Below are 12124 nucleotides of genomic sequence, written 5' to 3' on the forward strand. Positions count from 1 at the left end.
TCTGTCTGTCTGTCTGTCTGTCTGTCTGTCTGTCTGTCTGTCTGTCTGTCTGAGAATGTGAGAGAGGTTTGCCTCGTGTGTTTCAACACATCTAGATGTCCATAGATGAATACTGGGTAGTATTCAACTCTGCCCCACCCCCCCACCCACGCCTCAACCCCCCCCTCTTCCCCCCCCCGTCTCTTCTCCCCCCCTCCCTCTGCTCCACACCCCCTCCCTCCCCCCAGCACAAATCAATGGTCCTCCTCGGAGCCAACACATCAATAAAGGCTCAGAGCGTGACGAAGCTTCACCTGTGCTTGATGTGAAGGAGATGCCTGCCCCCCACTTCCCCCCCCCCCTGCACGCCCCCCCCCCTTCCTACACCCCCACCCCACCCCCCCCTCCTACACTCACTCCCCTCCCCCCGCCCCTCCTACACCAGTCATCTCCACTCAGGTAATGGTATTCTCCATTGCGGCTCCCCTGCTTGGTAATGGTGGCACCATTCATTCATGGTGCCACCATCCATGGTGCCACCATCCCTTCATGGTGCCACCATCCATGGTGCCACCATCCACGGTGCCACCATCCATGGTGCCACCATCCCTTCATGGTGCCACCATCCCTTCATGGTGCCACCATCCATGGTACCACCATCCCTTCATGGTGCCACCATCCATGGTACCACCATCCCTTCATGGTGCCACCATCCATGGTACCACCATCCATGGTACCACCATCCATGGTACCACCATCCCTTCATGGTGCCACCATCCACGGTGCCACCATCCACGGTGCCACCATCCACGGTGCCACCATCCATGGTGCCACCATCCACGGTGCCACCATCCATGGTGCCACCATCCACGGTGCCACCATCCACGGTGCCACCATCCACGGTGCCACCATCCATGGTGCCACCATCCACGGTGCCACCATCCACGGTGCCACCATCCATGGTGCCACCATCCATGGTGCCACCATCCATGGTGCCACCATCCATGGTGCCACCATCCATGGTGCCACCATCCACGGTGCCACCATCCACAACAAACAGGATATAATCAAGAAAATCGCCACGGGTGCCAAAGCCAAAGAGAATTTCAACCGGGCGAGATTAAAGAGAATTCCTAACCCCACGAAGGAGACACCGAGAACAATAAAGCCCAATAAAATAAATTACCATAATTCCCTGAAGAATTAGCCAAGAAGGCGAAAAAAGAATATGTGAGGATTATAAGAAATTAAAACCAAAAAAATGGGAATTTGCACAAAAGTTTATGCGAAATGGCCCCCCCAAAAAAGGTTTAAAAATTGGCGAGGATTTGTGCAAATGAAAGACACCACAATTTGCAGTAATAGTGGGACGAGGTGAAGGGTGGGGCTGGCGTCTACCTGGAGGTGGGTCTTAGGGGCGTCTACCTGCAGGTGGGTCTTAGGGGCGTCTACCTGGAGGTGGGTCTTAGGGGCGTCTACCTGCAGGTGGGTCTTAGGGGCGTCTACCTGCAGGTGGGTCTTGGGGGCGTCTACCTGCAGGTGGGTCTTAGGGGCGTCTACCTGCAGGTGGGTCTTAGGGGCGTCTACCTGCAGGTGGGTCTTAGGGGCGTCTACCTGCAGGTGGGTCTTAGGGGCGTCTACCTGCAGGTGGGTCTTAGGGGCGTCTACCTGCAGGTGGGTCTTAGGGGCGTCTACCTGCAGGTGGGTCTTAGGGGCGTCTACCTGCAGGTGGGTCTTAGGGGCGTCTACCTGCAGGTGGGTCTTAGGGGCGTCTACCTGCAGGTGGGTCTTAGGGGCGTCTACCTGCAGGTGGGTCTTAGGGGCGTCTACCTGCAGGTGGGTCTTAGGGGCGTCTACCTGCAGGTGGGTCTTAGGGGCGTCTACCTGCAGGTGGGTCTTAGGGGCGTCTACCTGCAGGTGGGTCTTAGGGGCGTCTACCTGCAGGTGGGTCTTAGGGGCGTCTACCTGCAGGTGGGTCTTAGGGGCGTCTACCTGCAGGTGGGTCTTAGGGGCGTCTACCTGCAGGTGGGTCTTAGGGGCGTCTACCTGCAGGTGGGTCTTAGGGGCGTCTACCTGCAGGTGGGTCTTAGGGGCGTCTACCTGCAGGTGGGTCTTAGGGGCGTCTACCTGCAGGTGGGTCTTAGGGGCGTCTACCTGCAGGTGGGTCTTAGGGGCGTCTACCTGCAGGTGGGTCTTAGGGGCGTCTACCTGCAGGTGGGTCTTAGGGGCGTCTACCTGCAGGTGGGTCTTAGGGGCCAGGTGGGTCTTAGGGGCGTCTACCTGCAGGTGGGTCTTAGGGGCGTCTACCTGCAGGTGGGTCTTAGGGCGAGGGGAAAAGGTGGGCTAGGAGGTGGGTCTTCGTTGGCCCAACCCAACCTGACCTTCACCAATGATGTAAAAGATCGGTTATAATGACATAGCCGAAGCACTTCACAGAAAAACACTCTTCCCTCCATGATAAACAATGATCCTCGGCACAAACTGGAGATAACCTGGATTGTATCTGGCCTGTAACCTCAGAGTTACCCTTCGACAGAGCCATATCTCCCCCTTTGCGTACTCACTCAAGACGAAGACAGATGAAACTCAGCAAGAAGTCGCCTACACAACCAACCTGAAATTAAACAATTGACTGAGTGTACATCAACTGGAGTTACATGTATAGGAATTCTATATGATTACATTACACGAAATATATGTAACTTTCGTAACGCCATATGTGCCGGACTATATATAAACACACGCACACTGAATAGGTGATTGGTGTGTGTAGAGGTGGAGAGAGAGGTGGTTGGGACACAGGTGGGTGTGGGTGGGTGTAGGTGGGGTGTAGGTGGGGTGTGGGTGGGGTGTAGGTGGGTGTGGGTAGGTGTAGGTGGGGTGTGGGTAGGTGTAGGTTGGGTGTGGGTAGGTGTAGGTGGGGTGTGGGTGGGGGTGTAGGTGGGGATGTGGGTGGGGGTGTAGGTGGGGTGTAGGTGGGGGTGTAGGTGGGGGTGTAGGTGGGGGTGTAGGTGGGGGTGTAGGTGGGGGTGTAGGTGGGGGGTGTAGGTGGGGGTGTAGGTGGGGGTGTAGGTGGGGGTGTAGGTGGGGTGTAGGTGGGGATGTGGGTGGGGGTGTAGGTGGGGTGTAGGTGGGGTGTAGGTGGGGGTGTAGGTGGGGGTGTAGGTGGGGGGTGTAGGTGGGGGGTGTAGGTGGGGGTGTAGGTGGGGATGTGGGTGGGGTGTAGGTGGGGATGTAGGTGGGGGTGTAGGTGGGGGTGTAGGTAAGGTGTAGGTGGGGGTGTAGGTGGGATGTGGGTGGGGGTGTAGGTGGGGGTGTAGGTGGGGGTGTAGGTGGGGGTGTAGGTGGGGGTGTAGGTGGGGGGTGTAGGTGGGGGTGTAGGTGGGGGGTGTAGGTGGGGGTGTGGGTGGGGGTGTGGGTGGGGGTGTAGGTGGGGGTGTAGGTGGGGGTGTAGGTGGGGGTGTAGGTGGGGATGTGGGTGGGGTGTAGGTGGGGATGTGGGTTCTCTCGCTTGTTCTCGTCTATTACTAGGTGTGTGTTTATAGTTTCTTATCTAACCCATGTTGAGAATGTGCGCTACCGTGGCGTCCACCCTGCGTCCCCTCACTCCGTGGCGTCCACCCTGCGTCCCCTCACTCCGTGGCGTCCTGCCCTGCGTCCCCTCACTCCGTGGCGTCCACCCTGCGTCCCCTCACTCCGTGGCGTCCTGCCCTGCGTCCCCTCACTCCGTGGCGTCCACCCTGCGTCCCCTCACTCCGTGGCGTCCACCCTGCGTCCCCTCACTCCGTGGCGTCCACCCTGCGTCCCCTCACTCCGTGGCGTCCTGCCCTGCGTCCCCTCACTCCGTGGCGTCCACCCTGCGTCCCCTCACTCCGTGGCGTCCTGCCAGCGTCCCCTCACTCCGTGGCGTCCTGCCAGCGTCCCCTCAACTCCGTGGCGTCCACCCTGCGTCCCCTCACTCCGTGGCGTCCTGCCAGCGTCCCCTCACTCCGTGGCGTCCTGCCAGCGTCCCCTCAACTCCGTGGCGTCCACCCTGCGTCCCCTCACTCCGTCGCGTCCTGCCTGCGTCCCCTCACTCCGTGGCGTCCACCCTGCGTCCCCTCACTCCGTGGCGTCCACCCTGCGTCCCCTCACTCCGTGGCGTCCTGCCCTGCGTCCCCTCACTCCGTGGCGTCCTCCCTGCGTCCCCTCACTCTGTGGCGTCCTGCCAGCGTCCCCTCACTCCGTGGCGTCCACCTTGCGTCCCCTCACTCCGTGGCGTCCTGCCCTGCGTCCCCTCACTCCGTGGCGTCCTCCCTGCGTCCCCTCACTCCGTGGCGTCCTGCCAGCGTCCCCTCACTCCGTGGCGTCCTTGTGGGAACCGACCTGTGAGATTTATATTTATTTAATTTATATGAATTTATATTTACGTTAATTTATATACTTCGATAGCAATTTGTATAATGTTAAGTGGACTGTATTTCTGCAATAATCTCAATCTCACAAATCGATCCTTTACACATTAGGGGGGGTTATTAAATTAATATATATGCAGCCAATCAAACTACAGTATTAACTACACATTATTAAACATTGAAGAGGTTCCTTATCTTATAGTACAGCAGACTAGTCCACCAGGTATAACTAGGGTGTAGACACCAAATTATCCTCTTTGAGGTAGCTTCCATATCACCCAGTAACTGGTGCACAAATCTTGCATCCTCGTCTTGACCTGTCAAAAGGGCGCTAACTGTGAAGCCAGAATCCTATATATGACAAGCTATATCAGAGAAAACTGTACATGGAACATTAAAGACCTGGCTTAATTACCTTTAGTTTGAGGCTTCCACGTGATCTAACCGGGTCACCCTATATCCTGACATTAATGGCCATAAATGAATGATAAACGGGTTCCGGATAGACACTTAACTTGAATTTGTAGACAGCGTGTTGACAAATGGTACACCTTTGGTTTCCATAACACTACGTCCAAGTAAATTTAACAGGAGCCGAATTTGCTCCCGTGTGAGCCTCTGGTCTCAATAAACAACAATGGCCGCCCTCCTTCCTCACTCACTGACGCCTGGCCTACTTGTCCAGATGTCAGAAAGTGATAGAAGGGTCACATTTACTCTACTTTAATATTGATAATTAAGTTAATTTATATAAGATGTTTTTATGATGGTAAAGTCCAAAGACTAATGTATTTAAGAATAATTCCCAGCAGAATAGCTGATGAATTATAATAGTATGTGGTGATGATATCCCGTTTTCTATAGACGGTAATTCCACTACAAGTTACGTTTTCTATGGGTAACTTGTTTATACAACACAGCTATTATCTGTATGATATATTAAATGCTGTCGGATTTTCCGACAGTCCTGCCAGCGTCCCCTTAACTCCGTGGCGTCCACCCTGCGTCCCCTCACTCCGTGGTGTCCTGCCAGCGTCCCCTCACTCCGTGGCGTCCACCCTGCGTCCCCTCACTCCGTGGCGTCCTGCCAGCGTCCCCTCACTCCGTGGCGTCCTGCCAGCGTCCCCTCAACTCCGTGGCGTCCACCCTGCGTCCCCTCACTCCGTGGCGTCCTGCCAGTGTCCCCTCACTCCGTGGTGTCCTGCCAGCGTCCCCTCACTCCGTGGCGTCCTCCCTGCGTCCCCTCACTCCGTGGCGTCCTGCCTGCGTCCCCTCACTCCGTGGCGTTCTGCCAGCGTCCCCTCCGTGGCGTCCTGCCAGCGTCCCCTCAACTCCGTGGCGTCCACCCTGCGTCCCCTCACTCCGTGGCGTCCTGCCAGCGTCCCCTCACTCCGTGGCGTCCACCCTGCGTCCCCTCACTCCGTGGCGTCCTGCCAGCGTCCCCTCACTCCGTGGCGTCCTGCCAGCGTCCCCTCACTCCGTGGCGTCCTCCCTGCGTCCCCCCACTCCGTGGCGTCCTGCCTGCGTCCCCTCACTCCGTGGCGTCCTGCCTGCGTCCCCTCACTCCGTGGCGTCCTGCCTGCGTCCCCTCACTCCGTGGCGTCCTGCCTGCGTCCCCTCACTCCGTGGCGTCCACCCTGCGTCCCCTCACTCCGTGGCGTCCTGCCTGCGCCCCCCTCACTCCGTAGCGTCCACCCTGCGTCCCCTCCCTCCGTGGCGTCCTGCCTGCGTCCCCCTCACTCCGTGGCGTCCACCCTGCGTCCCCTCACTCCGTGGCGTCCTGCCTGCGTCCCCCTCACTCCGTGGCGTCCACCCTGCGTCCCCTCACTCCGTGGCGTCCTGCCAGCGTCCCCTCACTCCGTGGCGTCCTGCCAGCGTCCCCACACTCCGTGGCGTCCTGCCAGCGTCCCCTCACTCCGTGGCGTCCTGCCTGCGTCCCCTCACTCCGTGGCGTCCTGCCTGCGTCCCCTCCGTGGCGTCCACCCTGCGTCCCCTCACTCCGTGGCGTCCTCCCTGCGTCCCCTCACTCCGTGGCGTCCTGCCTGCGTCCCCTCACTCCGTGGCGTCCTGCCTGCGTCCCCTCACTCCGTGGCGTCCTGCCAGCGTCCCCTCACTCCGCGGCGTCCTGCCTGTGTCCCCCTCACTCCGTGGCGTCCTGCCTGCGTCCCCTCACTCCGTGGCGTCCACCCTGCGTCTCCTCACTCCGTGGCGTCCTGCCAGCGTCCCCCTCACTCCGTGGCGTCCTCCCTGCGTCCCCTCACTCCGTGGCGTCCTCCCTGCGTCCCCCTCACTCCGTGGCGTCCACTGGTAAATGCCGCAAAACACTCCATTGAACTACAGTGTAACAGTTTAATTCCTCTGTGATATGATGAACTGCTTCCAGTATTACTCTCCGTCTTAAAATAGGTAGTTCTTGACGCCCCTTTTGGGGGGAAAGATAGCAGCAATGAGATGGCAAGTAGGAGACCGTTTAAGTACGTAGGTCATTCAGCTTCAAGAGGGTAAAAAGGTAAACACACTTAGGACCAAGAGACCCAAATAGGTTGATGATAGGTATTGCACGGGCTGCCTATCCTCCCCTTTCAACCTATTCCTGTTCCTCATCTGCGACCAACTATCCCTTAAGCTTTCCCATGTGGCCCTTTGACAAGGGTACACCCCCCAAGCCCGGCCTGAGGCCAGGCTCGACTTGTGATAACTTGGTCCAACAGGCTGTTGCTTGGAGCGGCCCGCAGGCCCACATATCCACCACAGCCCGGTTGGTCCAGTACTTCTTGCAGGAAACTCTAAAAGTTTGTTTGAAAAAGTCAATTATTTGTTGCAGCTTGTATCTTAAGAAAGTAATATTTCTTATACTTGCTGGGAGGACGTTGAACAATCGTGGACCTCTGATGTATACAGTGTTCTCTGATTGTGCCTATGGCACCTCTGCTCTTCACTGGTTCTATTCTGCATTTTCTTCCATATCGTTCACTCCAGTATGTTGTTATTTTACTGTGTAGATTTGGGACTTGGTCCTCCAGTATTTTCCAGGTGTATATTATTTGGTATCTCTCTCGTCTCCTTTCTTGTCAGTACATTTGGAGAGCTTTGAGACGATCCCAATAATTTAGGTGCTTTATCGCGTCTATGCGTGCCGTATATGTGCTCAGTATTCCCTCTATTTCAGCAATCTCTCCTGCTCTGAAGGGGGAAGTGAGTACTGAGCAGTACTCAAGACGGGACATCACAAGTGACTTGAAGAGTACAACCATTGTGATGGGATCCCTGGATTTGAAGGTTCTCGTAATCCATCCTATCAGTCTTCTGGCTGTCGCAATATTTGCTTGGTTATGTTCCCTAAACGTTAGGTCGTCGGACATCATTATTCCCAAATCCTTGACATGTTCTCCTATTAGGGGCAGATTTGATAGTCTTGTACCCTGTATTTTGTGTATTTCTAATTTTTACCCCATACTTAACTACCTCGAATTTATCACTTTTAAACATCATGTTGTTTTCCATTGCCCAGTATAAGACTTTATTCAGTGTGAAATTGTTAAATTACTACAGGGAGCCGGTCGGCCGAGCGGACAGCACGCTGGACCTGTGATCCTGTGGTCCTGGGGTCGATCCCAGGCGCCGGCGAGAAACAATGGGCAGAGTTTCTTTCACCCTATGCCCCTGTTACCTAGCAGTAAAATAGGTACCTGGGAGTTAGTCAGCTGTCACGGGCTGCTTCCTGGGGGTGGAGGCCTGGTCGAGGACCGGGCCGCAGGGACACTAAAAAGCCCCGAAATCATCTCAAGATAAACTACAGATGTAATTTTCATTCTGATTTTTGTGTCACCTGCAAAAGATGATACTAAGCTGTGCCTTGTATTTTTGTCTATATCTGACATAAGAATGAGAAAAAGCAGTGGTACTAGGACTGTGCCCTGAGGTACAGAGCTGTTTACAAAGTCCAAGTCCAAAATCAAGTCCAAAATCAATTGGACTTGATTTTGTTTGACTGTTACTCTTCGAATATGCCTTTGCAAAGTTCGTATATACAACGTTTGCATCTTGGGTTTTCCTTCTAATGCATCTGTGATTTTGTCATAGTGGTTAGTGGTTGTCATAGTGATTTTGTTAATAGTGTGAAAAGGCAGAATGTTCCTACTCTAAATCCATGTTGACCTAGGTTGAAAAAAGATCATTGTTCTACCTATAATAGGAGATTCAGAGTCCTAATCACTCTTTCTAAAAATTGTAATTGTATGTTGTTAGAGCAACTGGTTTGTAGGTTGTAACCATGGCTCTGCTCACTTGTCCTCCTACAACCTGTCCTGCTACAACCTGTCCTGCTACAACCTGTCCTCCCACAACCTGTCCTGCTACAACCTGTCCTCCCACAACCTGTCCTGCTACAACCTGTCCTCCCACAACCTGTCCTCCTACAACCTGTCCTCCCACAACCTGTCCTCCCACAACCTGTCCTCCTACAACCTGTCCTCCCACAACCTGTCCTCCCACAACCTGTCCTCCTACAACCTGTCCTCCCACAACCTGTCCTCCTACAACCTGTCCTCCTACAACCTGTCCTCCCACAACCTGTCCTCCTACAACCTGTCCTCCCACAACCTGTCCTCCCACAACCTGTCCTCCCACAACCTGTCCTCCTACAACCTGTCCTCCCACAACCTGTCCTCCCACAACCTCTCCTCCCACAACTTGTCCTCCTACAACCTGTCCTCCTACAAAGAACGTCGCTTTTCGCTCGTATGCGTTACACAAGACCCAAAAATTGTCGTACTAGAAAATGGAAGCGGCTGGCGAAAGTGACGTACTGTCCCGTTTTCTGTTTTGGGTCCTCTGGTAGGTTAGGAGAGACTACTTTAAATGGACTTAAGTTTTCTTGTCGATGGGAAACCTTAGGAGGACGGAGTGGACTTAAGTGCTTCTGTAATCTCCCCAGTGTCCAAGTTCTTCTTCTACACTACACTGAGCGTTCGTGCTACTGTGCCACGCTACACTGAGCACTCATGCTACTGTGCCACACTGAGCACTTGTGCTACTGTGCAAACAAAGACTATAAATACTCTTAGATTATCACAAACAAAGAGGAAATAATCAGGGACATTACTATTTCAGAAACCACAGGCTGTCGTTTAAGATTCGCTACCTGGAATAGAAAGTTCCAAGTAGCACGGGCTATGGCGAGCCCCACAAGCACATTAATGTGCAAAAACTGACTCGTAATAGGTCCTGAAAGAGCATCAAGCGGGGAAGGTTATTCATTCAATTTATTTTTAAATAGGGTTGACTGGGGAAAATATATTAATCTTGTAATCAAATATTGATCGTGAAATAAAATATTAATCTTGTAAATAAACCGGCTTAAGGATAACAACTCCCACAGTGGTCACTACTGTGAGTGTACACTGTGTGGTGGTACAGTGATCACTGTTGAGAGTATACACTATACATCCTGCACAGTTAGCATGAGTATACCTTTTTAGTATACTCCCTCCTGAGTTAAATTTCTCAAGTTTCCCCCCAAATCTCTATCCACAGTTCGTTCTCTTACTCACTCACTCAGACAAAGACACAGACTCACACAGACACAGACACAGACACAGACACACACACACACACACACACACACACACACACACACACAGACACACACACACACACACACACACACACACACACACACACACACACACACACAGTGTCTCTCTCTCTGTCTCCCCTAATTCCTTCTTTATCACCTGTTGGCATCTATCTCCCTCCTTCCCTCCCCCTTTCCCTCTCCCTTCCCCCCCCTTACCCCCCCCCTTAACCACGCTGCCACAAACACAAACATCTTAAAGGTCAGACACGGTCGTTTGTTTATTATTGCGAGCTGGCAACACTGTAGCAGGAGACGGTGCTTTAAATCTTGCAAGAAGTTGGCAACACCGGAGAAGGAGGGGTGGATACGGCCCTTTAAATCCTGAATTTTTTTTTTAAAACTTTAAAACTTAAGATCTTTCAGGTTCACGCCCCGCTCTAGACTTGAGCTTTTTAACGACATATCTTCGAACTTGAGTTAAAAACTGCTCTATAATTTTTTTATATATAGAAAGACAAGTCATTTTAAATGAGGATATAAATAGGTATTACACAATGGTTGTCAGTCTAACAGTGGAAGACACTGCTCTCAGTGTCGCCTGACAGTGGAAGACACTGCTCTCAGTGTCGCCTGACAGTGGAAGACACTGAGAGCAGTGTAGTCCGACAGTGGAAGACACTGCTCTCAGTGTAGTCTGACAGTGGAAGACACTGCTCTCAGTGTCGCCTGACAGTGGAAGACACTGCTCTCAGTGTAGTCTAACAGTGGAAGACACTGCTCTCAGTGTCGCCTGACAGTGGAAGACACTGCTCTCAGTGTAGTCTGACAGTGGAAGACACTGCTCTCAGTGTAGTCTGACAGTGGAAGACACTGCTCTCAGTGTAGTCTGACAGTGGAAGACACTGCTCTCAGTGTCGCCTGACAGTGGAAGACACTGCTCTCAGTGTCGCCTGACAGTGGAAGACACTGCTCTCAGTGTCGCCTGACAGTGGAAGACACTGCTCTCAGTGTCGCCTGACAGTGGAAGACACTGCTCTCAGTGTCGCCTGACAGTGGAAGACACTGCTCTCAGTGTCGCCTGACAGTGGAAGACACTGCTCTCAGTGTCGCCTGACAGTGGAAGACACTGAGAGCAGTGTAGTCTAACAGTGGAAGACACTGAGAGCAGTGTAGTCTGACAGTGGAAGACACTGCTCTCAGTGTCGCCTGACAGTGGAAGACAGTGCTCTCAGTGTCGCCTGACAGTGGAAGACACTGAGAGCAGTGTAGTCTAACAGTGGAAGACACTGCTCTCAGTGTCGCCTGACAGTGGAAGACAGTGCTCTCAGTGTCGCCTGACAGTGGAAGACACTGAGAGCAGTGTAGTCTGACAGTGGAAGACACTGCTCTCAGTGTCGCCTGACAGTGGAAGACACTGAGAGCAGTGTAGTCTGACAGTGGAAGACACTGCTCTCAGTGTAGTCTGACAGTGGAAGACACTGCTCTCAGTGTAGTCTGACAGTGGAAGACACTGCTCTCAGTGTCGCCTGACAGTGGAAGACACTGCTCTCAGTGTAGTCTGACAGTGGAAGACACTGAGAGCAGTGTAGTCTGACAGTGGAAGACACTGCTCTCAGTGTAGTCTGACAGTGGAAGACACTGCTCTCAGTGTAGTCTAACAGTGGAAGACACTGCTCTCAGTGTAGTGGAAGACACTGCTCTCAGTGTAGTGGAAGACACTGCTCTCAGTGTAGTGGAAGACACTGCTCTCAGTGTAGTGGAAGACACTGCTCTCAGTGTAGTGGAAGACACTGCTCTCAGTGTAGTGGAAGACACTGCTCTCAGTGTAGTGGAAGACACTGCTCTCAGTGTAGTGGAAGACACTGCTCTCAGTGTAGTGGAAGACACTGCTCTCAGTGTAGTGGAAGACACTGCTCTCAGTGTAGTGGAAGACACTGCTCTCAGTGTAGTCTGACAGTGGAAGACACTGCTCTCAGTGTAGTCTGACAGTGGAAGACACTGCTCTCAGTGTAGTCTGACAGTGGAAGACACTGCTCTCAGTGTAGTCTGACAGTGGAAGACACTGCTCTCAGTGTCGCCTGACAGTGGAAGACACTGCTCTCAGTGTAGTCTGACAGTGGAAGACACTGGTCACAGTGTAGTCTGACAGTGGAAGACACTGCTCACAGTGTAG

General features: G+C 53.5%; 1 protein-coding gene across 1 annotated transcript; it reads left to right on the forward strand.

Moving 5' to 3' along the window:
• The first annotated feature begins 998 nt into the window (after positions 1-998).
• On the forward strand, positions 999-11905 carry LOC138357248 (collagen alpha-1(XXIV) chain-like). The gene is made up of 3 exons (XM_069313910.1): positions 999-1016; positions 1345-2384; positions 11632-11905. Exons 1-3 carry the CDS (start codon positions 999-1001, stop codon positions 11903-11905), a joined length of 1332 nt encoding a protein of 443 aa, XP_069170011.1.
• Positions 11906-12124: the final 219 nt, after the last annotated feature.

The sequence above is a fragment of the Procambarus clarkii genome, chromosome 76, assembly GCF_040958095.1.
Source record: "Procambarus clarkii isolate CNS0578487 chromosome 76, FALCON_Pclarkii_2.0, whole genome shotgun sequence".
Taxonomy (NCBI): domain Eukaryota; kingdom Metazoa; phylum Arthropoda; class Malacostraca; order Decapoda; family Cambaridae; genus Procambarus; species Procambarus clarkii.

Excerpts from the sequence above, each read along its gene's own strand:
- LOC138357248 (XM_069313910.1), top strand. Across the intron at positions 2,385-11,631 it reads ACCAATGATGTAAAAGATCG|TGTAGTGGAAGACACTGCTC; the intron begins GTTATAATGACA and ends CACTGCTCTCAG.